Here is a 23637-nt window from a genome sequence, read left to right on the forward strand (position 1 = left end):
CCCGCCTGGAGCCAGGGCGGCGGGCGCCGGAGCTCGCGCGCGGTGAGGGAGCCGGCCGCGGACCATGCAGCCGACGCTCTGCAGCTGCTGCCTCAGCCGCGCCCTGGCCTCGGCGCTCCTGCTGTCGCTGCTGCTGCCCGAGTTGAGCGGGCCCTCCGCGGGACGGCCGCCGGCAGCTCGGGCCGCGCCCGATCTCCAGCCTGCGGCGCGCGGTCCGCGCACCCGGCCCCCTCCGCCACCCGGGTCCTCCGCCGCCCGGCCCGCGGGCCGCGCTCCGGCCTTGGAAGCCGCGGGCGCGCGGGGAGCCGAGGGCGGCAATGGCAGCACACCCGGGGCGGGGCCGGCCGCCGACGACCCCGGCGGGAAGGCGGGGGCCGGGGGCCCGGCGGGCGGTGTCCTGGCCGTGAGCCCCGACCCCGGCGACAAGCCCATGACCCAGCGGGCCCTGACCGTGCTAATGGTGGTGAGCGGCGCGGTGCTGGTGTACTTCGTCGTCAGGACGGTCAGGTGAGGCGAAGCCTCCGCGAGCCTCCCCGGCAGGCCTGAAGCGCGCTTATCTGCCGACCTCCTCCCACCCCCTCAGTCACTGTGCCTGCTGAGTGAGCTTGTAACGAGGACGGTCTTGAAAGCCGGTGGTACGTTTGGGAGTGTTCAGAACGCCAAGTCCCTGCTGCCTCCCTTTTCATGTGTAAACTATAAATTAACACCGAACCTCTATATCAGTATTTATTTAAGTAAATTGATAGTAATGCAGAATGATCTTTAAGGATGATTTAAAGAAGTTCTTTTAACAGCAGTTTCCTGCTGTTGACTTTTAACTCGCCACCATCGATTGTACCTTATGAAGTTTCTTGCTTTCCACCTTTTCTGAACCTGGAAAACTGACAACTGCGTATGGTTCAATCGTTGTTAGAGTCCGCATTAGAAACATCTAGCATTCATTTTGCAAGACACTAAATAATGGACATGAGCTTGAGTAAAAACTCCGGGAGTTGGTGATGGACAGGGAGGCCTGGCTTGCTGCAGTCCATGGGGTCGCAAAGAGTCGGACACGACTGAGCGACTGAACTGAAATAATATGGTGTGAAATGTTACCGATTTCTTGGTAAGATGGAAAACTGATACCCATGCAGCAAAGGAAGAAAAATGTCATAAATATGATCCCGTTATAATGTTGGAGAGTATGTTTAATATCTTAACATATGTATGATTTTAACTTTACAAAATTTGAATTAGTAAATGGATAGATTTACTTTTTTTTAATCTTCAAAAAAACTTTTCTAAAATGAATTCATCTGTAAATAATTCTAAGTCATTCAGAAGCTTAAAGTTAGAAATGAATAGTTTTTTGAGCTTATTGTTACTGCTGCTGCTGCTGCTAAGTCATGTCACTCGTGTCCGACTGTGCGACCCCATAGATGGCGGCCCACCAGGCTCCCCCGTCCCTGGGATTCTTCAGGCAAGCATACTGGAGTGGGTTGCCATTTCCTTCTCCAATGCAGGAAAGTGAAAAGTGAAAGTGAAGTTGCTCAGTCGTGTCCGACTCTTCGCGACTCCATGGACTGTAGCCTACCAGGCTCCTCCATCCATGGGGTTTCCCAAGCAAGAGTACTGGAGTGGGTTGTCATTGCCTTATCCGTATTCTTACTATAGAATGTTAGATTACAGAATTACTTAAATTTCAGATTTGTTACAAATATGGACACTTAAATGACATCTTTCACTTTACCTACGATAAAACTGACCTAGGAGAATAAAGTGATATCCCACAGTATATAATAATCATCACTGATTGTACAATCCATCATTTGCTTTGTTTGAATTTTTTTTTTCCATGATGTCTGCGTCCAAATCTGTGATCAACCTTTTGATTAAGTACCAGGTTATGAATAAGTAAATGACTATCACCTATTTTTCTACTCCATTTAATGCCTTATCTAGTAGAAAAGGAATTATATAGTTCAATTAGTGATATTTTACATTGTTGTAAGTAACTTCCACTTGATGCGTTCTATTGTTATAGAAGTAAAGTTACTTTATGGCATGAATCATGGTATTATAACATTCCAACTATGTAATGAGACCGATTTGGAAAAATCATAATAAAGCCTCTTAGTTGGGGACCACCTCTCTGAAGAGCTGAAATGCAGAGCTAAGAACTCACTGTTAGAAGAAGCCAGCCAAGAGAAGAGCTAAGGAAGCACCAGGTAGTTGCCTCCTTTTGACTGCAGTAGAGGTAGTTGTGTGGGAATGCACTGGTTTGTTCTCCAAATTATTTCACTTTTTTTTTTTTTTCCTATAACTGCCTACCCTCAACCACTTCATGTATTTCTTTAAATGGATTTACTTAAACAAAGTTTCCTTTTAAACATATCTGTTTATTATTTTGTGAGTGAAAAACATTATTTAAGCCAACATTCCTTGGCTTAAATAACTAACTGATAAAGTACAGCACAACAGGAAATCCTGGAGGGTGGGAGGGATCTCTGAGACCTGTTCAGATATCTGCAATATTGAAACTATTTTCAAAATAATACATTCCCTTATAAGTTTATGACTTCCCTGGTGGCTCAGACGGTAAAGCATCTGCCTACAATGTGGGAGACCCAGGTTCAATCCCTGAGTTGGGAAGATCTCCTGGAGAAGGAAATGGCAACCCACTCCAATATTCATGCCTGGAAAATCCCATGGACAGAGGAGCCTGATAGGCTACAGTCCATGGGGTCGCAAAGAGTCAGATATGACTGAATGACTTCACTAGAAGTTTATAGGACCCAAGAAATTCAGTGATAATAGTTTCAAATTCCACAGTGCAGCCAACTCATAAGAAACTACCTCTTGTTGAGTTTTGGTGTTCTATCAAAAAAAAAAAAAAATGTTAACACCAGAATCTGAAAAGCTATTAAAATGTACCTCCATTTTCCAAGTTCATCATATCCTTCAAATAGACCACGCATAGCAAATGATTGAAGGCTGAAGCAGATATGAAAATCTAGCAGTTTTCTATTTTTCTAATTTCTCTCTTTTCATTTTCTATCTCGTTCTATCTATTTAAGCCAGACATTAACAAGATTTGAAAAAAATCTAAATCTATGCCATTTTTTCACCTTTGTTGGTTTTCTTTTTGACAATATGTTTTTCACAAAAAGCTATGTTAATCTGTAGTGGATTTATTATAATTTTAAAAAGCAAATGGTATTTAAACTTTTCTTAGGTTTAATTAATATATTAATAATTGGTATTTATAATCCACATAATTATAATCTATTCAGGGTCTTAAATAATTTCTAAGAATGGAAAGCAATTTATGATCAAATGCTTGAAAATCACCAGTGGAAACATTATTTGAGCTGCATAGTATTGGTTCACAAAACCCAGCAAATCCAGGCCCACTTTTTATTAAAGAGAAAGCTAGAAAATGTTCATGACGTGTTACAGGCATATAACCACCAAACTGAAACTTTCTTCTTGATATGAAAAAAATATTAGAAGAAAATTGAGCAGTAATTATTCTTCTCACCATGTAATTTTTATTTAATGCTGTATATTTCCCATATAGCATTGGAGTACCCTAAGTATTGTTTCATACACAAAATAAATGATGAGTCTGATGATAACTTTTGGGGGATGATCTTTTTTCATTTTGCTTTCACCTTATTTGTAATCTTAACATATAAATATTTCTTGCCATGGATTTTCCATCTTCATTTCTGTAAAGCTTATAAGGGTACAGTCTTTTCAGTCTGATTCTATTGGATGAGTCACTAACATTGTCTGTTAACAGCAAAATTCTGAATCTATAGCTAAGAAAAATTGGACTCTTTAACCAGTATCTAGTACATTCATTCAGGCCAACTCCTAAATATAGTTGGCCACCTGATATCCAACTTGATTGATGCTAACAATGTCTGGGCAATGTTCAGAACAGAACTCATTCTTTTTGCTTCCAGATTATGAAGATAATTTATTTTGGTGAATATCCATTTTGACTCTCCACTTCCAAAATAGGTGTGGCAGCACAACAGCATTATTTATTTGTGCCAACAAGGAAGAACGGGCCAAAAATCATCCTTTCGTTAACTGATATGAGAAAACACTGAGAATATTTTACTTGTAAAGTACTTGAACTCCATAAAACTTCCATACTGTTTTTAATTTAATTCAGTTATTATGAATGTGTAACTAGAAGTAACTTCCCCTCTGAGTCTAGAACTATTTCAAAGAAAAATTAGATTCTTTCTGTAGAAATTGAAATATATATATATAGAAGGAATAAAGTAGGCTTCCTAAGATTAGTATATAGTCTTTATGAAAAGAGACTCGTTGTATGTCTTATTCTCTATTATATCCCCAGTGCTGAACATTATGTACAAAATGTGGTAGGCATTGGGTAAGCAGTTGCCTGATATATGAGCATTCTTGGTTCTTAATCAAGAATCAGTGTGGGTCTAGGGAAGACTCAAAAACCTCAGAACAAAGGCTATTTACAAATCATTATTTCGCTAAGGCTAAGTACAGTGTTTGCATTCAGGCATTAACTAAATGAACTGGGTTTGATTACACTGAGAAATGTTCGGGTAGAGAAAACAGTGATTTTATTAGACTTTTCAAAGGAAATAACATTTTCCATCTCCTGTGTATTTTTTCTTTAACACTTCCTTCCAATATTAAAGGAATATTAGATTATTACTTCTATTAGTTACTATTTTAATTAAACACATAGAATAACCCTGGCTAACTTAAACTAAAGGGGATTTCCTGAAAGAATATTGAGATCTCAGAAAGTCAAAATGCAACAATTAGAACTGGACATGGAACAACAGACTGGTTCAAAATTGGGAAAGGATTATGTCAAGGATGTATATTGACACCCTGCTTATTTAACTTATATGCAGAGTACATTAGGCAAAATGCTGAATCACAAGCTGGAATCAAATTGCAGAGAGAAATGTCAATAACCTCAGATATGCTGATGACACACCCTTCTGGCAGAAAATAAAGAGGAACTAAAGAGCCTCTTGATGAAGGTGAAAGCAGAGAGTGAGAAAACTGGCTTAAAACTCAACATTCCAAAAACTAAGATCATGGTATCCAGTTCCATCACTCCATGGCAAATAGATGGAGAAACAGTGAGAGACTTTTATTTTCTTGGGCTCCATAATCACTGCAGATGGTGACTGCAGCCATGAAATTATGAGACACCTGCTCCTTAGAAGAAAAGCTATGACAAACCTAGACAGCATATTAAAAAGCAGACATTCCGACAAAGGTCTGTCTAGGGCTATGGCATTTCCAGTAGTTATATATGGCTGTGACAGTTAGACCATAAAGAAGGCTGAGCACCAAAAAATTGATGCTTTTGAACTGTGGTGTTGGAGAAGACTCTTGAAAGTCCCTTGGACTTAAAGGAGATCAACTTGTCCATCCTAAAGGAAAACATTCCTAAATATTCATTGGAGGGACTGATGCTGAAGCTGAACCTCCGATACTTTGGCCACCTGATGTGAAGAGCTGACTCATCAGAAAAGACATTGATGCTGGGAAAGAGTGAAGGCAGGAGGAGAAGGGGACGACAGAGGATGAGATGGTTGGATGGCATCACTGACACAGTGGACATGAGTGTGAGCTAACTCTGAGAGAGAGTGAAGAACAAGGAAGCCTGGTGTGCTGCAGTCTGTGGGTCGCAAAGAGTCAGACACAACTGAGGAACTGAACAACAACAGTCAAAGAGCAACTGGAGATTCACAGAAACTAAGTCAGCTTAGGAGAGGAGACACTAAAATATCACAGAGGTTTCTTGGCAGGAACAATCCACTGTGAAGGTATGCAGTAGTTTTCAGTCTCTTTGTCCCTTAGTTGAGGAGTCAAACTCCACAGAAGGAGAGGTGAATTAAGTCCTGGGAAAGAAGGGCCTGGTGTGGCTACAGTCCATGTGGTTGCAAAAGAGCTGGACAAGACTAAGAAACTAAGCAACAACAACAGGGCTGGGGTCAGTTGCTGTCTAAGCAAAATCATGGTTCTGTTAAGGCAGAAGTTTCCTTCAGGATAAATAAAAAGCAGGTAACTGTTGCAGTGTTCAAAACTAAGAAATGGCCTAACCAGAAGAACACAAATGCACTTGTTATTGCTAGTAGCTACCAAGTTCTTACTTTTTTTTTTTTTTCCAAGTTCTTACTTTTTACCAGGAAAGGATGAACCAGAAAATGCAATTCACTTAAAACAATATATCCAGTCTAGTATAATGTAAGATGATTGTGTTAGGGATCAGAAGACTGGTAGCTAACCTTGGACCTTGGTTAAAATTACTTAGAATCATATAGGAAGACAATACACCCTAATGTTTAAGAACCCAGACTTGGGAATAAAATTGCTTGATTATTTGCTCTACTATTTACAGTCCCAAATTTAATTTTTTCTAAGGTCTGACTTTCTATGTTTAGAATAAGGATACTTAAAGGCTTGTGGTGAGGATTACCTCAGGTAGTGCTTGTAAGCTGCTTACCTCAATTGCCTGACTTATATGCACACCCAGGAAACAGTAATTATTTTTAGTGAATTCTTTTTGTATCTGCAATTTCAGCTGTAATATTTTGGTGGGAGTGTTCATGGTATTTTCTAAAATCTCCCCCATACCATATTCTTTTAATATATGAACTCTGAAACTAACCTGCAAGAGGTTAGGTCTGACAAGACTAGAGATGGGGTGGGGGCAAGGAGAAAAAAGAATGGGAGATGAAGATGAGAGAAATTTCAGATAAAATAATTTTTGCTATGTGTTGTATACTGTGTTGTCATGGACAACTGAAATTGTGGCTCACCAATTTTTATATAGCTTTGTCTCAGTGCAAAAACAAAATGAGTTCCAAAAATCATTGTTGGTTACTAATTCACCTTTTTGCCCCAAAATACTCAAGGTAAATTTTATATCATTAGTTGTATCTTTATTAAGATTTACTCAGCTTTATCATTGTACCTGATCACATAGGAGAGTGTATGTATATAAAATATCCATTAAGTACTGTATTCCTCAGTCTAGTTTTGAATGATAAATAGAAGAAATTACTTAATAATATCCTTACAGGCATTCAGTTAAAACAGGAAAATCAGATCAGTGCAGCAAGTTATAGCAAGTTACAATGATTGCTTGTCTCCCTTTCACAGAGTAGTAAAACGAAATGAAGTTTTATTCTGTTGTGTTTATTTTATGTAGCACCATACATTTTTACATAAAACTTTATCAACCTTACTTTACTACTTTAGCTTTATTTTTCTACTGTAGCTTTTACGTTATTTAAACAGAAATGATTCTTACCAACCTGAGTATAATGAAACATTGAGGAATCTGCATTCAGTTGAGACAACTATTTGAATAATAACTTGAATATCTAGAAGGTATCTGATGAAGATCATTTACCTGTGATTGCCATGTGATAAAGGAATATAATTCAATAGTATAAACCATACTGCTACTTTCTTTTGCTTTCTTAGGCTTACATATTTTCCTCTCTACATATTTAAAGTTTCATTTTTTAAGACCCAACAAAATTTGTTTTCAGATTGCAATATGCATTTACTCTGGTAAAATAATGTACAATATATAATGCTACATATGTAATTATTAACATATATAGAAAGTTTGAGCATCGCAAGCTTAATGAAAATAATAATTTGTGGAGAGAACCACAGCTGTTAAAATTGCATGAATTTTAAATCCTCCTTTGCTCTTTTGTTCAAAAATAATGTACACTGCATATTAGAAGCAGCCTTTTACTTAAGATTTCAATACATTTTTTATATGTATTATATTTTACACTTAATGTTCATTAATATTTTAAGTAGATGGTCCCTTGAATCAGCCCAATATTAAGCCTTCATAAGTGTTTCTGGTTTTCCCTGAGGACAGGAAAAAAAAAAAAAAAATCACTACATGTGGGTGTATTGTATTTGATGTTTTTATGGCCATAAAGCTGCCATGACCACGTAGCCATTGCATATATCTTTAGACTTAAGAAAGATATTCTTAAAAAAAAAAAGAAAGAAAGAAAGATATTCTTAGGAGAGTCTCATTTTAAGTTTAAATTCTATTTTACAATATGTAGTTGTTTTTTTAATTTGACTTTGATGCTTTTGAACTGTGGTGTTGGAGAAGACTCTTGAGAGTCCCTTGGACTGCAAGGAGATCCAACCAGTCCATTCTGAAGGAGATCAGCCCTGGGATTTCTTTGGAAGGAATGATGCTAAAGCTGAAACTCCAGTACTTTGGCCACCTCATGAGAAGAGTTGACTCATTAGAAAAGACTCTGATGCTGGGAGGGATTGGGGGCAGGAGGAGAAGGGGACTACAGAGGATGAGATGGCTGGATTACATCACTGACTCGTTGGACGTGAGTCTGAATGAACTCCGGGAGTTGGTGATGGACAGGGAAGCCTGGCGTGCTGCGATTCATGGGGTCGCAAAGAGTCGGACACCACTGAGCGACTGAACTGAACTGATGCATACAGTTTCTTAGCGGGGCTGAAAGTTAAGAAGTAAGAAGGCCTACAAGAGACGAGAGAACGGCTGGAATAGAAGGCCTCAGTAAAACTATTGGACCAGAACAAAGACTTAAGAGATTATCTGTCTACATTATCAGCTGACAGAGAAGAAAGTGTGTCAGTCAGAAGAAATGGTGATGGCACACAGACATACAGGAGTAGGTTTTGTTTAAAAAGTAGTCTAAAATAAATAATCTTAAATGGTTAACTGGTTACATTTCTGAAATGTAGCCATTCTGATACTGAACGCCTTCAGTGTCAGAAAGTGGAATAATTTATTTTTAATTTACAAATAAGTGTAAAATTAAAATCATCCATACCACACTTAGAAATAATTTTTATTCATTAATATTTTCTATTTAATAGGATGAGAAGAAGGAACCGAAAGACTAGGAGATACGGGGTTTTGGACACTAACATAGAAAACATGGAATTGACCCCTTTAGAGCAAGATGATGAGGAGGATGATAACACATTGTTTGATGCCAATCATCCTCGAAGGTAAGTGTTGAGCAGTTTAAAGTTGAATTTCTTTTAACAGTTTTTATCCTAAATGATGAGTTTTGGGTTCTGTTTAATGAAGTTTTTTGTGCTACCCAACCAATAGCTCACATTCACTTTGCTTTGCTAAAATAGTTGTGTAGGATAGAATACCATCTCCCGGAGAAATTGTCACTGCAGGGCTCCTGTGGGGCTTCCTTCCCTTTTGCTGCTGCATGAAGATAATCCTCTGTGTGTGTATGTGCATGTGAGGGGGGCGGGGGGAGGTTCTGGCAGGTGTAGAGGGAGATTAGTAAACTTGATTTTCTTTCTGCATTCTGAAAATATTTTGGTTTTAGTCTTTGTTACTCTATTTGTAATCAGCGTTTTTGGCAAAATTGTGGGGCTAATGGTCAGCGGTCTGATACTGTGGCTATTATGTCTATTCTTATATCTGTTCTCACTGAGTTAAGAGCTTTCCTAAAAGGTTTGGATAAACAGAGTTACATGGATATAGCCTAGTTTCAGTGCAGATGGCATGAGGAAGGGAAGCAATAAAGTTTCCACTCAATAGGGAAGGCCATGTTGGAATAGAGGAGAAATTATTTGGGTGAAGAAAAGCTAGCATCCAGAGTCAGGTACATACATAGAAAAAGTAATAGAAATCTGGGGGTTAAAAAAAAAGTCTCAACAAAAATTGGATTATTAACTCAAGTATATATGAGCTTTTGGGTGCTGGTAATTAATTCATTTAATAAAAACATATTCATAAAATGCCATAGTAATAGTAGAGTCTAGATATATAAGTGTGACCCAAACAACTGTATTTGCTCGTTAGCAATTCTGTATCTTAGTGAAAATAAACATGAATAAAGTACATTAAAATGTATTTATTTAGAACATTCTAAGGTTTATTTAGAACATTCAAATATACGCCATGAAAAGCCCTTAATTTGGCTATAAAGTACTGTATAGTTCCCATTGTCTAATACTACCAGTTATTAACTGTTTGCTTAGGTCAGATGAAGTTCCTCACATGCATTTAGGAGCCATTGTATGTAACAGATATTTATCTTTACATACTAGAATGAGAGTCATTTCGAAATACTGTTGGGAACTGAGAATGAGCAAACAGCTCATCTTTTCTCTCCTCTTGGGCTGACCCTACAGAAGGTGCTCATGGAGTAGGATTGGGGGGCAGAGTCTCACTTTTTGTATAATTATTTTCCTTTAATCTTCTGCAAAGTTTTTATTATATTTTAAAAGTATAGTATTTGTCATGTTTTAAAAACTTCAGTGCATATGAGGCACCTCTTTCTGCACAAACACAGAAAGGGAACACAGAAAAGGAAGTTGTCGACTTAGTCAGTCAGGGTTGTTTCCAAAGAGGAACTGAACTTGAAGCCTAGCTTGTCTATTTCAAGTGTGCTTGACTCAAGACAAAGGTTGTTACAGTCAGCAAAAACAACCCAGAGTTTGTAGTTGTGACAGATGATAGTTTATTCAGAAAGTGAGCAGCACAGAATGTCTAAAATGCAGACTGTTGTATGTGCGTGTGTATTTATACGTGCAACATGTTGCATGTGGGGATCAGCTGTGACAAGTCCTGGGAAGGTGCCAGTTTTTTCGGTTGTTGTCTTTTTTTTTTTTAACGAGTTTGTTGTTATCCTGCTATTGTTACTGATATTATTTGGCTAGAGTGTATATAATCAAATAATCAGATGTGCCTTGAAGAATGAGACCTCTTGTTGTAGTGGGAAAAGTGGCCTAGGAGAGATCAAGAGGAGCAGAAGCAGGGAAGGTGGGAGGGATATAAGAAGGCAAGAGTTTCCATGAGGTTGTCACCCACAGCCATCTCTTATCTGCGTCTCACCTCATCACAGGCCTCTCTCTCCTATTTATCTTTCATAAACCCCTCTTTTCATGAAGCTTGCATTCCATCAGAGAGCTAAACATGAGTCAGAGTTACAGAAACAGAGAAAGAGGAAGAATAGGATGATGTGGGAATATATAGTGGGGTTGCAGAAACGAATGATCCAGAAAAACCTCTTGGAAGTGACAGGTAAATTGAGGCTTGAAACATGAATAAAAATTAGCTAAATGAAGGGTGGCTAGAGGGGCCGGAGTTGGAGAGAGAACTGCAGTCACAGAGAATCAGAAGCAACAGAGTAAAGTATATTCAGGGAACTGAAAGAAATGTATACTATATTAGTATGTATGAAAGAAATGAATGGGGGAATGAATGATTTTTGAGCTTTGAATGCAAAAGGCAGAACAATAAATTAGAGGCAGATTGTGACCCATGTTAAATCAGTTACAAATTATTCTACAGGTTGCAAAAAGCCACTTGGAAAATTTTAAGATAGGGAAAACATAATGAAAGCTATATTTTGAAGATAACTGTGCATAAATTGGAGGAAGATTATGATAAACAGCAAGAGGACCAGGAAAAAGATCACTTAGATGATACACATGTACATTGGAGGAGTAGAGACTTCTTGGAGAAGGGAACCAGGAAGAATATCAGTTAGATGATATGCATACATTGGAGAAGTAGGGACTTCTTGGAGAAGTAAGGGAACCAGGAGAAAGATCAGTTAGATGGTATACATACATTGGAGAAGTTGGGACTTCACTGATGGTCCAGCAGTTAAGACTCCACCCTCCCAATACCGGGGGGTCTATGTTCAATCCCTGGTCAGGGAACTAAACCCCCACATGCCACAATAAAGACCTGGAGTAGGCAAATAAATAAAATATCTGTGTATATACATATATATATTTGTTTTTTAAGAAAAGAGAAATAGAGTGGAGTGAATTATTCAAGAGGCTTTGAAAGATATTGTCAACAGGAGTTAAGTATTCTGTTTAAAAGGTGAAGGATAGAGAAATGGAAATACTGGATTGGCCAAGATATTCATTCAGGCCGAACAAAGAACCCAGAAATAATGGAGATGCAGGTTTTGGGAATAATGATAATTATCAATGATGATTGATAATGAAATAAGCTTGAATTTCTTAATGTTATGATACCATTTACTTAAATGACTTGGGGAAAACTTATACATATGTCTGGACTAAGTAAGGAGGACGGCACATCATTAAGTGTGCTTGTGTGCTGTGCTTAGTCGCTCAGTCATGTCTGACTCTTCGCCACCCCATGGACTGTAGCCCACCAGGTTCCTCTCTCCATGGGATTCTCCAGGCAAGAATACTGGAGTAGGTTGCCATGGCCTCCACCAGGGAATCTTCCCAACCCAGGGATCAAACCCAGGTCTTCCACATTGCAGGCGGATTCTTTATCATCTAAGCCTCATCCATGCAATAAATCAGTGATATAGCAGCTAGTTCATATAGCAATTTTTTAATGCTTGGCACTAGTCTAGGGGCTTGGGTCACATAAAAGCAACAAAACAGAAAAGAAAAATTTTAAATATCCTGACTTTGTAAAGCTTACCTTCCAGTGGAGAATAGGTGAGATTTGGGGGCTGACATTTCATTTTCTACTTTTCCTTTTATATATTTCTATGTTGTTGGATTTTTTTTCCTTCAAAGAGCCTATGTACATGCATTACTTAATTCCCCCTGCCCCTTGGGAATAATTTCAATTCTATAGAAAAGTTATAGGAATAAAAATATTACAAAAAGTATCCTAAACTTTTAATCTAGAGTCACCTATCTTTAACAGTTTACTTCATTTGTTCTCTTACGTTCTCTCTTTCCCAGTCATCATGATACAGAAGAATGCATCCCGCTCATTTTATATAAAAGTGATTTTCTGATATTTCCTCTTTATTAGATTCAGAGTATGCATTCTTGGTGGAAATACTCCATAGATTGTTGTGCATCCTTTTCGGGACATCCTTACCTGCAGACACACAGTGTTCACCTGTCCTTGAGTAGCAGTGGTAATGCAACTACTACAAAGGCATTTTAAAATCATACAGTATTCTGCTTCTCATCAAAATTTCCCCCTAGATTTAGTACCCATTTGTCATTATTCTTGCCTGATTTAATCTTCACCATGATAGTTGTAAAATTGTGATTTTCCAACCTCAACATTTCCTCCATATTTACCATTTAGCACTGACATGTACTGTTAGCAAGAGCTTATCCTTGTTTCTTCTTTATCTATCTATATATCTGTCTTATCAGTGGCAACCCACTCCAGTATTCTTGCCTGGAAAATCCCATGGACGGAGGAACCTTGTAGGCTACAGTCCATGGGGTCGCAAAGCGTTGGACATGACTGAGTGACTTCACACTACCCTACACTATTACTGTCTATCTTATTGACTGTAAAGATTCATGATTTTCTCTTTCTTCGAAGGTTTATAATTCATTGATGTAGTTGCCAGTGGGGGCCTACTCAGGCTGACTTCTATGCCCCTGTGACTTGCTCCCATTTTTTTTTAAGAATTTCCTTACATTCTGGCCTAACAAGGTGTTCCAGGCTCATTTTGTATCTGCACCAGCCATGGAATCAGCCATTTCTCAAAGGAGCGCTGGTTCCTTTGGGTACCAGCTGAGCTCTTTGCTATCAGACGTCCTTCAGCAGACAATTCTATGAATGTATGTATAACACTTACACACACATATGTGCCCTTATACATGCATGAGTGTACGTGTGTGCACACACTTGGTCGTGTCTGACTTTTTGTGACCCCATGGACTGTAACCCACCAGGCTCTTCTATCCATGAAATTTTCCAGGCAAAAACACTAGAGTGGGTTACATTTCTTACTCCAATATACATGCATATTTGCATATATGTGCATACTTTATATACTGTTACTTCACGCCTCCCATTCTACCATTCCAGTCTATCCCCACTGGGTTCTTCTCTCTTGCTTTCTTCCTTTTCCATAATGACATTTTTCTTGTTCATTGTGTTAAAAATGACTTCCAGCAACATCCTGGCTCCCAACAACATCAACACATTTACTTACTGCTCAATCTTATAATAAAACTAATCCCATGTCAGAATCACTTTGCATATACAGTAGACAAACGTACTACTAAGAGTTTAAGATTTGTTTGCAATTTTTTCCTTACAACCTCATCCTGCCCAGAACTGAGGGTAGTTAGGTATTGTAAGTGATTTGGCTTAGTTCTTTTTTTCTCCCTTTTCAGTGTTTACAGTAGACCTTTAAAATATAATTTAAGTCGTTTGTTTCTGTTCTAGTTTTTTCTGCCTTTCCCATCTTTATTGTTTTGTTTTGGGTTTTTTTTTTGTTGTTGTTATTGCTTGGAGAATCCCAGGGACGGGGGAACCTGGTGGGCTGCCGTCTATGGGGTCGCACAGAGTCGGACACAACTGAAGTGACTTAGTAGCAGCAGCACGCCTCCAAAAGTAAAAACTATACCAGAAAATTTTAAGAATACATACCTGCTCACTCTAGGATACACTCAGAGAAGTACTGCTCTCTTGATCCCTTCCACAATTCTTCCCACCCTCACCCATTGTAGATGGTCAATTTCATTACTTTCTTGTCGGTCCTCTGTGATTCTTTTGATGAAAGTTGGTTGGAATATATATTTCTTACATTTCTCTCTCTTACACAAGGTGTAGCCTATAGTTTATATATTTTTATATTTTTTGGTTGCACTTAATAGTACTCCTGTGAGTCATGCTATATAAGTTCATAGAGATTTTCTTTTTCACAGCTGTGTAGTGCTCCACAGGTGTATGTATCATGGTTTATTGAATCAGTTGCCTATACTTTCGTGTTTGGGTAGTTTTCATTCAATTATTTTGCAGTTACAGGTTATCCTGAAGTGAATAACCCTGCACATACATATTTTTGTATTGTTGGAGGTGTATGTTCAGGGTAAATTTATAGGAGTGGGATTTTTGTCAAAGGGTGTGGAGTCAGTTTTAACCATGAATATTGGAGGTGCCTGTGATATCCTAGAGGATGTAATAAATTGGATGGAGTCATCTCTTCATTAAAAGCAATGATAAACTGTCTGCCATGTATCCTGAAGTACTCCACTAAGCTCTGGGGATAGTGGTGAACAAAAATGGATAAAATACCCAGCCTCGTGCAGTTAACAATAGATATACATCCATAGGCCAGGAATAAAGAACAAAGAAGTTTGAGCTAGAGTTGGGATTCCTGATTATCATTTTTCAGCCTTGCTAAAACCGGAGGAAAGGCTCTTCTCTAGGCCCAACCTGCTTTTGTACCTTTTGAAGTGAGCAGTGAGATGGATGCATACTTCAGGGTGCCAAGAAGCAAAGGCTATTTTTTTTTCTCCTTTTATTTTCTTCTTCAAACAATGTTAAATAATACCTACACTGATTTTAGATATCTGCTTTTTTTTTTTTTTTCCCCCAAAGTCTGTGCACACATGGATCTCTTTTTCTGTCTCTCATTTTGAGGAAGGTAGACTCATTTCTTTTCTGCTACTGGACAGAAGTTTCAAAAACATGTAGGTAGAGGTGTGTTTGTATTTCTGTTACCTTCTGTAACATAGAGATTATTTTCTGATGAAATATAGAGTAAAAACTGTTACTTTATTTGAAGTAGATTTAATAGGTAAGACTTTCTCTGGTTTACAAATGTTGGCATATGCATACATGCTCAGTTGCTTCAGTTGTGTCCAACTCTTTTTGATGTTACGGGACTGTGGCCTGCCAGGCTCCTCTATAGCCCGCCAGAATCCATGAGATTCTCCAGGCAGGAATGCCTGGAGTAGGGTGGTATGCCCTCCTCCAGGGGATCTTCCCGACCCAGGAATCAAACCCACATCTCCTGTGTCTCCTGCATTGCAGGCAGATTCTTTACCCACTGAGTCACCTGGGAAACCCTCCAGTGTAGGTGTCAGATATTAAACACGCATTATGCCGTCAATTTATTCAACATTTCCAATCTCATGGAAAAGATGAACAGATCTCCTTCAACTTACTATGGAGTTATGTCTGCACAAAGCCATCATAAGTTGACAATATCATAAATTGAAGATGCATTTAATACACCTAACCTGAACGTTAGCATTTAGCATAGCCTACATTAAACATGCTTAGAGCACTTATATTAGCCAGAGCACTGATATTAGCCTACAGTTAGGCAAAATCATCTAACGCAAATCTATTTCATAGTGAAGTGTTGAATGTCACATGTAATTTGTTGAATACTACACTTAAAGTTTGGTTGTATGAGTGCAGAATGGTTTAAGTGTGTCATTTGTTTACCCTCATGATCTCATGGCTGACTAGGAACCGTGGTTCCCTGCCACTGCCCAGCTTCACAAAGGAGATCATGCTAGCCTGAGAAAAGATCTTGTTGGATTATCTTCAGTCCAAAATTGGGAGTATGGTTTCAAATGAATCCGTATTGTTTTCACATCATCATAAAATCAAAGACTTGTTAAGTCAAACTGTCCTAAGTGGAGACTGTTCTGTATAGATCCCACTGTGACTCACTTTAGTAACGGCTGATAATCATGGTTAATGCCATGATTAATGCATTATTTTTAAAGGGAAAAATCAGCACTTATATGGAGAGTATATCACAAGGTCTTTGTAGACCCTCAAAGAGGATTTTTACCAAGGGCTTCCCAGAGCAGTCATATAAATGGTAGAAAATCCAAGGGAATGAATGGCAGTGGTAGAGAGAATGTCTTCAGAGGGATAAGATCAGGCACGGATCCTGTCACTGAGCCAGAAGGAAAACTGGAGAGAGTAGAGTAGCAGAATTATAATAGGTATAATAATCACTTAATAGTAAATGCCTACCTTAGTGCAGGATGTACCAGACGCTGTACTAAGCTCCTTACGTATACGATGAATTCATCGAGACTGTCTAGCAAAGTAGTTTGTATTGCTTTCACTTTAAAGATAGGAAAACTGAGGCTTGGAGAGTTTAAATTATCTAGGCTTCTCTTCCTACTGCAATCCTCATTCCATTTTTTAAATATTTATATGATTTATACCCATAAAGAAAATAATTCTAAAGTCTGTTCATTCTGTCCTCTATACTAGCACACAGTATTATTGTTTGTTTTTCACATGGGGACCCCTGTACTTGATCTTAGTGAAAAGGCTGAGAAGCGATCAGATGGGACCCCTAAAATGAGAAATGTAAATATTATTTGCCTGCTTTGTTAGTTGCAACACAGAATCATATTAGTCTGCAATAAAACTGCTGGTGATTCTTGTTGGAGCATCTCTTACTGATGCTTCCTTCATTGTTTAAGTGCTTTCTAAAATTCCTTCACCTTTATTTTCCAAACTCTGTCTATAAAATAATAAGAAACAAGTCATTTTCAGAAAGTAGATTAATTTATTTACTTATGATTTAATCACAGTATGAAACTAGCCTTTTGTAGTCAGTTCTTCCTGAGTGACTATAAAAGGATGTGGCTTTTAATATATCAAGATTTTAATAATGATTGTTGTTGGTGGCTAAAATTTGGAGTAATAATTTTTACCATTTCTTTGCATTAGATTGAACTATATGGAACTGCTACTATATGGTTTAATCTAAATCTCCTGAGAGAAGTTTATTTTTTCATGTAATAAGATAGATCAGGCAGGGCCAACTCCAAGAACAGTACATCAGGGCTCTGGCTTCTTTTCCCCCTGATCCTCCTAATTCTGACTGTCTTCATGTGTGAGTTTCATTTTTAGACCAATAATAGGATGGTGCCAGCAGTTCCTATAATCATGCCCTGAACAGTAATTTTCAATGAAAGTTAGGTACCAACTATCTTGTGTCTCTTTCCTTAGGAATGAGAAAAGTTTCCCCAGAAACTGTTTAACAGAATTTTATTTGTGTTTTTCGTATCATTGGTTATGTGATCATTGCTAAATTGAACTGTGGCAAGAAAAATGAAAATACCATAATTAGTTCAGAATTATCATCTGGGGTTGAATGGATATTAGGGAGTTAACCATCATTACCACTAGGTCTGCTAATTTAAGCTTTGAGGTTAATATGATTAAACTGGGAAAATTTGTACATATGTGGGAAAACATAGCTCAAGCTGTTTAGTTAATATAATTTCTCTTGAATTTGCTATTGTTATCCTATTACATCTATTTGTATATTAGACATAATTTCTTTTGGTTAATGAAACATTTTACTCAAAGGAATTATAAACTAAACCACATACCAGTGTTTTAACAATTGTGTAGGACATTTTAGCTCTCTCTGATAGAAATGTGATGAGAAATCAGAGATGACTATGTATTAACCAAAACTTACCTTTCATTTTCTTACAAGCATGTTGGAAATAAATACTCATAACCAGTCTCAAAAATGTAGTTTTAAACATTACTTCATAACACAAAACAAGTGGAAATAATACCTTGTTATTCTGTTTGATTTCTGCTGAAGAGTAAAGTTGTTGTTATTATTTTATAATGGTGTACACTAAAGGACATTTTGACAATCTTGGTTGGCAGCTTTTAAAAGCTAGTACTTCTATCACTTCAAGGCTATTCTAGTAATTTCTGCCATGTATGTAATTTTAAAAACTCTAAATTTGCTTCTTAGCTCTTCTCTTCTGTCATTAAATTTAATACTGTATTATATGTGTTCGTTACATTTGTGCTCAGTGTTACTTGGCCACAGAATATTTTCTGGTTATTAACATCAGCATATCAGAATCAGGAAACAGATCTAAGTGTGTTGACCAGAAGCTCTCATTTAAGAAGATCTTATTCAAACAGTTATCAATTTGCAAATAATAATTTATAATAAATAATTCTAATTTCTAAATCACTACTTTCAACGTGGAGCATAACATTTTATCAGAATAAACACTTAAGGTTATTCAAAGTAAATAGAGTATGTATAGGAATCTGTCAAAGTACTAATGCTTATTTTAGCTAGAAATTGGTATTTGAGGATGTCCAGTGTGTGTTACTAGTAGGATAGTCTGTACCTGATCCACTTTAAGGGAACTGTGCTGTCTTTGTTATTATTTAAACAGTTAAAGAGAATGTCTGTGTAGGGTTTAGGGGGTTTTTCTCAATGTTTTACTTTTCTGTGGACACTGAGCCTTAGAAAGAAATTTTGCCTTGTTCCAGTTATCATCACAATGTCTTTATTGGTAAAGAACATGAACAATGTGTATATTATTAAATGATTATGTAACATTAAACACTGTTTGGTAATGCTGTTTTCTCATCTCTTGACGTGGTCTAGAGGTGCCCTGTCTAATTTGGTAGCCACACTAGCCTTATGTGGCTTTTCAGAAATTTGAAAGTTGACTAGCATGACCCAGGAACTGAATTTTTAATTTTCAGTTCAGTTCAGTCACTCAGTTGTATCCAACTCTTTGTGACCCCATGAGCCGCAGCACGCCAGGCCTCCCTGTCCATCGCCGACTCCCTGAGTTTACCAAATTCATGTCCATTATTAATTTTATTGGGTTTTAACTGATTGAAATTTTAACTGTAATTGCCAGATTGCTATTGTTTTAGACAGTACAGAGCTAGAACAAGTGTTAGACTGATCTAAAGTAATTCTGTCAAATGGAAACTCATATAGAGTAGCTGAATCACAAGTTTCTGTTCATACAACAGTTGATCTGTTTAATAAAATGCTTGCTTACTGCTTTGGTTCAGAATTTGTGTTCAGCTGTGATAGTCTGGGTTGCAGACTCTCTAAGGTATATGCTGGGCTGGATGGGCAATGCAGGCAGAGCTTGCCACCCAGAAGGCTGACTTATATGAGTTGGGTTGCAGGACAGTAAAGGGACAAGAATCTCAAGTTTATGAACAAAAAGTCCTAAACACAATTATTAAGGCATTAACCTTCCCGAGCATTCTCAGATAGTGTTCATTCTGTACAATCCAAAGACATTGTATCTTCTTTAAAAAGGACCAGGGAGAAAAAAAAAAAACTCCAGGAATCTAATATTTACAAGTGTATTTAAATGAACAAGGAATAACAATATTCTTGACTACACTAGGACAGTTTTCCCTTTCCAACTTGATTTGGTTTAATAGCTGTTTTCATAGTTTAGGATTTTCTGAGTTAGCTCTTAGGTTGTCCTTGAAAATGTCTTTTTTTATACTGTATCATTGCATAATGTTTACAGAGACAGAACATTCTTGAAGCTTGAAAAATACCCAAACTGAGATTTCCATAAAATTTATTACTACACATTTGCTTTACTTCATAGAAAAGCATGTGTAAGAATGCTTAAAATGAGATCTGCTCTCTAAAATGTTTAGGCACAGAATATAGTATTGTTAACCTTAGGTTCAATTTTACATAGCAAGAACATCTCTGGAACATATTCATCTTGCATAATTGAAACTCCATACCCTTTGAGTAGCAATTCCTCATTTCCCTCTTCCCTCAGTCCCTGGTAACCACCAGTCTCTTCTCTACTTCTATTAGTTTGACTGTTTTTTAATATAAGTAGTGGAGAATCTAGAATCACAGAGACTCACAAGTTTTTCTCATATCATGAGAAGCCTGCAGAAGTTGGCTGCTGGCATCTGTTCCATGGCAGTTTGATGACAGGGTCTACATGTGTGTGGTTTACCTAAAGCTTTATCCTAGTTACATGGCTGCTGCAGTTTCAGCCATCACATCTGTTACCAGAAGAGAAGACAGTGAGAGGCAAGAACCCAAGTCACATCTGTCCTTTGATCAGGAAATCAGAATTTCTCAGAACCTTCCCTCCTTCCAGCATATTGTCACCCTACTTAGCTCATAAAACTAAATCAGTATTTTTATTAGCAAAGAGGAGATAATAGATATTGCGCAGACAATGAAAATATGTCACTCTGACTATTCAAAGTATTTTCTGAAGGTTAAACTTGGCAGCTGGCAAGAGAGAATTGGTTTTGCAGGGGACCCTGAATGAATACATGAATTCTGGGCAATTATTGTTCATGAGTAGCAGGTTTTTTATTAACCTTCAATATGTGTTTTTTTAAAAAGCTTAAATTTACCCTCAAAATATATTGGAATTTCCTTAGCTTATAACAACATAATCATTTAGAGATCTATTATAGATTGCTTATTATAATTTAGATAAAACATTAAGTTGGAAAAGAGTATTACTCGTTCTCATAGATATCTCCAATGAAGTTCTATATGTTAATGATGATTATAAAGGACAACTTATTAAGTTAGTAAAATCTGCATACCTTTGCTTTTGGTTGGATTAAATGCTTTCGGTTGTAATGGCTCTTATTAGCAGAAGTTCCTTAGCATCTGTGGTTTAGATTAAGTAGCAGTAAAGCCTGATGTATAAATAGAATTAAAGTGTATAAATATGTGTGATGAAAATATAACCTCATATTACCATAAACTAGTCAATAAGGTAAGAAAATAGGCATATTTACCACATCATATAATTTATAGAAAGCCTTATCTTCTGTATGGAAAAATTTTATAACTGTATTATAAATATTAAAAGCATTTTTTGATTGTTTCATTGAATATACTTCCAGGCCTGCAGCTTCAATTAATGCTACTTTCTGAAGGTTTAGAAATAGGATCTGTTAAGGATTGTGTTTACAGAAACTATAAATAAATAATTACATTGTATACTTGTCAAAGTGGTTCTATGTATAAAATTCGTTTGAAAAAGTTAGAAGTATAATTTAAAGAATAGTATCTGATATAATTAGTGTAGACAAAGTAACTGTTTTATTAGTGCCCTTCATTATAATTTCCTTAAATACTTTCATTATCTTCTGGCACTCCAAGTCTTTGGCGATATTTTAAAGTGTGTTTGAATTTGTTCCAGGATAAGCATTTATAGTATTTTTTTTTCTTGCAGATAAGAATGTGCCTTTTGATAAGAAAACTCCGTCTTCTACAATGAAGAGTAGAATGTCTATGTTTAAGGAATAAAAAGCCACTTTATCAATTGGGGGGTATTTAAGTTACATATATTATGATAACCTTCAATTTGTTGTTGCAATAAATGTGTATCATTTGTTAGTTTTTCTCTGTATAGAAGTGCTCTTAATGGGCTCAGAGTTGCTGGGAGTAAATTGTACTATAATAGAGATCTGAAAATTACTTTAAAGCAGTGTGTTTTCTGATCAATTTCTCTTTCTTATTTACCTTATTATTGTAAACTGTTTATGTACTAATCAGTTCATTTTATTTATGTATGTGTGTGTATATATATAATTTATTTTTTGGCTGGTTAAGGGTTGTTTTTTTTTCCTTGGAACTATAAATCCCAACAACCAACTGGTGTGTAACTTTATCAAGATGTATTTCCCGTTTTTGTGGGGAAAAGAAGCCAAATTTATTATCTTGAGTTTGAGTTTTTTAAATATAAAAGTGTCTGTGTTGTGTGTAAAACAATAAATACTATTTAAAATTCTTTGAATGTGGTATAAACAAGATGTGTTTATATAGTAAACCCAAAGCTATAGATTTATAGATTAGCATATGTATTTTATATGATTTCTTTAAAAATCTGTCAAAAGTTATTGTATTTTAACAACTTCCTTGTTAAATTATGATACCACGTTGATTAGATATTTCAGAAACCAGTGAATTTCAAAGCCATTTAATTTGTTTACAGTATTGTGAGAGAAGTACCAATGAAAACGTTCCTATCACGTTATATCATAGAAGAGGAAGGAATTGAAGTATGTGCATAGACTTTGGAGTCAGACCTAGATACAGAGACTGACCTCATTATCTTCTGAACATGTAAATAACCCTACTGAGCTTCAGTTTTTCACATTCTAAGAACTAGAGGAGAACTGACAGGAAAAGTATGGGTCACGGACTCCTTTTCCTAGAGGGGCCGTGAAGGTAATTTAAATCTGTGTGTCAGGACAGGCTGGTTGATAGAGTAGTAACAGATGGTCCCCAGATCACGGTGGGTTACAGCAGAGATTTCTCTCTCACTCACACTGCCCGTTTGTTATGGACAGTGATTCTGCTCTTCAGTGTTTTCTCCAGGGCCGAGCTGATGAAGAAACCTCAGCTTGGAATATTGCCTCGTAGCTAAATGTCCAGATGCGGTGAACTGCATGCTAGTTGATAAGCATCTGCCCTGAAGTTGTATATTTCATTTCCATCTACATTTTATTCCAAAACAAACCCTGAAGCCTCTGTAGAGTTCAGCAAGGCAAGGACAGGTAATCCTCTAGCAATGAGGTAACTTGGAGTATTTGACCACTTAAAATGCCAAGTTAGTTTCTCCTATATGCTAACGGGCTTACCACAGTGAGCCAAGTCCCCCTGATGTCAGTATATTCTGTATATTATGTAAACAGAGACTAAAGAGAAAATATATTTCCTGTTCTGAAGGGATCAGCCTTTGTTCAGCTCCCACTAATAGTTATTATCAGGAACTATTTACACAGTGTTGATAAATACTTTAGTTTTATTTTCCGAAAGAAACCAAGCCTCCAGATTTCTTATATGAAGCTTCATCATTTAAAAATGTTATTAAAACCAGATCATACCTAACATTTTGTGATATTTGAAAATCATTTACTGTAGTGTCTTAGAAATAGTGTTAATTCATTTAATACTTGTTATTTATAAACTGATTTTTGCATTAAAACTAAATGGAAGTAAGAATCAAATCTATCAGAAAATAAGAAAACTAGCCATTAAGATAAAGCAATGATAATCATTATACATGATCTCTAAGTTGGCATTAAAGGGGATG

General features: G+C 37.0%; 1 protein-coding gene across 1 annotated transcript; it reads left to right on the forward strand.

Moving 5' to 3' along the window:
- Window positions 1-64: 64 nt before the first annotated feature.
- On the forward strand, window positions 65-22329 carry FAM174A (family with sequence similarity 174 member A). Its single transcript, NM_001206184.2, has 3 exons — window positions 65-507; window positions 8902-9036; window positions 21772-22329. The coding sequence occupies exons 1-3, from the start codon at window positions 65-67 to the stop codon at window positions 21773-21775; spliced, it is 582 nt and encodes a 193-aa protein (NP_001193113.1). The 3' UTR covers window positions 21776-22329.
- The last annotated feature ends 1308 nt before the right edge of the window (window positions 22330-23637 follow it).

The sequence above is a fragment of the Bos taurus genome, chromosome 7 (assembly GCF_002263795.3).
Source record: "Bos taurus isolate L1 Dominette 01449 registration number 42190680 breed Hereford chromosome 7, ARS-UCD2.0, whole genome shotgun sequence".
NCBI classification, from domain to species: domain Eukaryota; kingdom Metazoa; phylum Chordata; class Mammalia; order Artiodactyla; family Bovidae; genus Bos; species Bos taurus.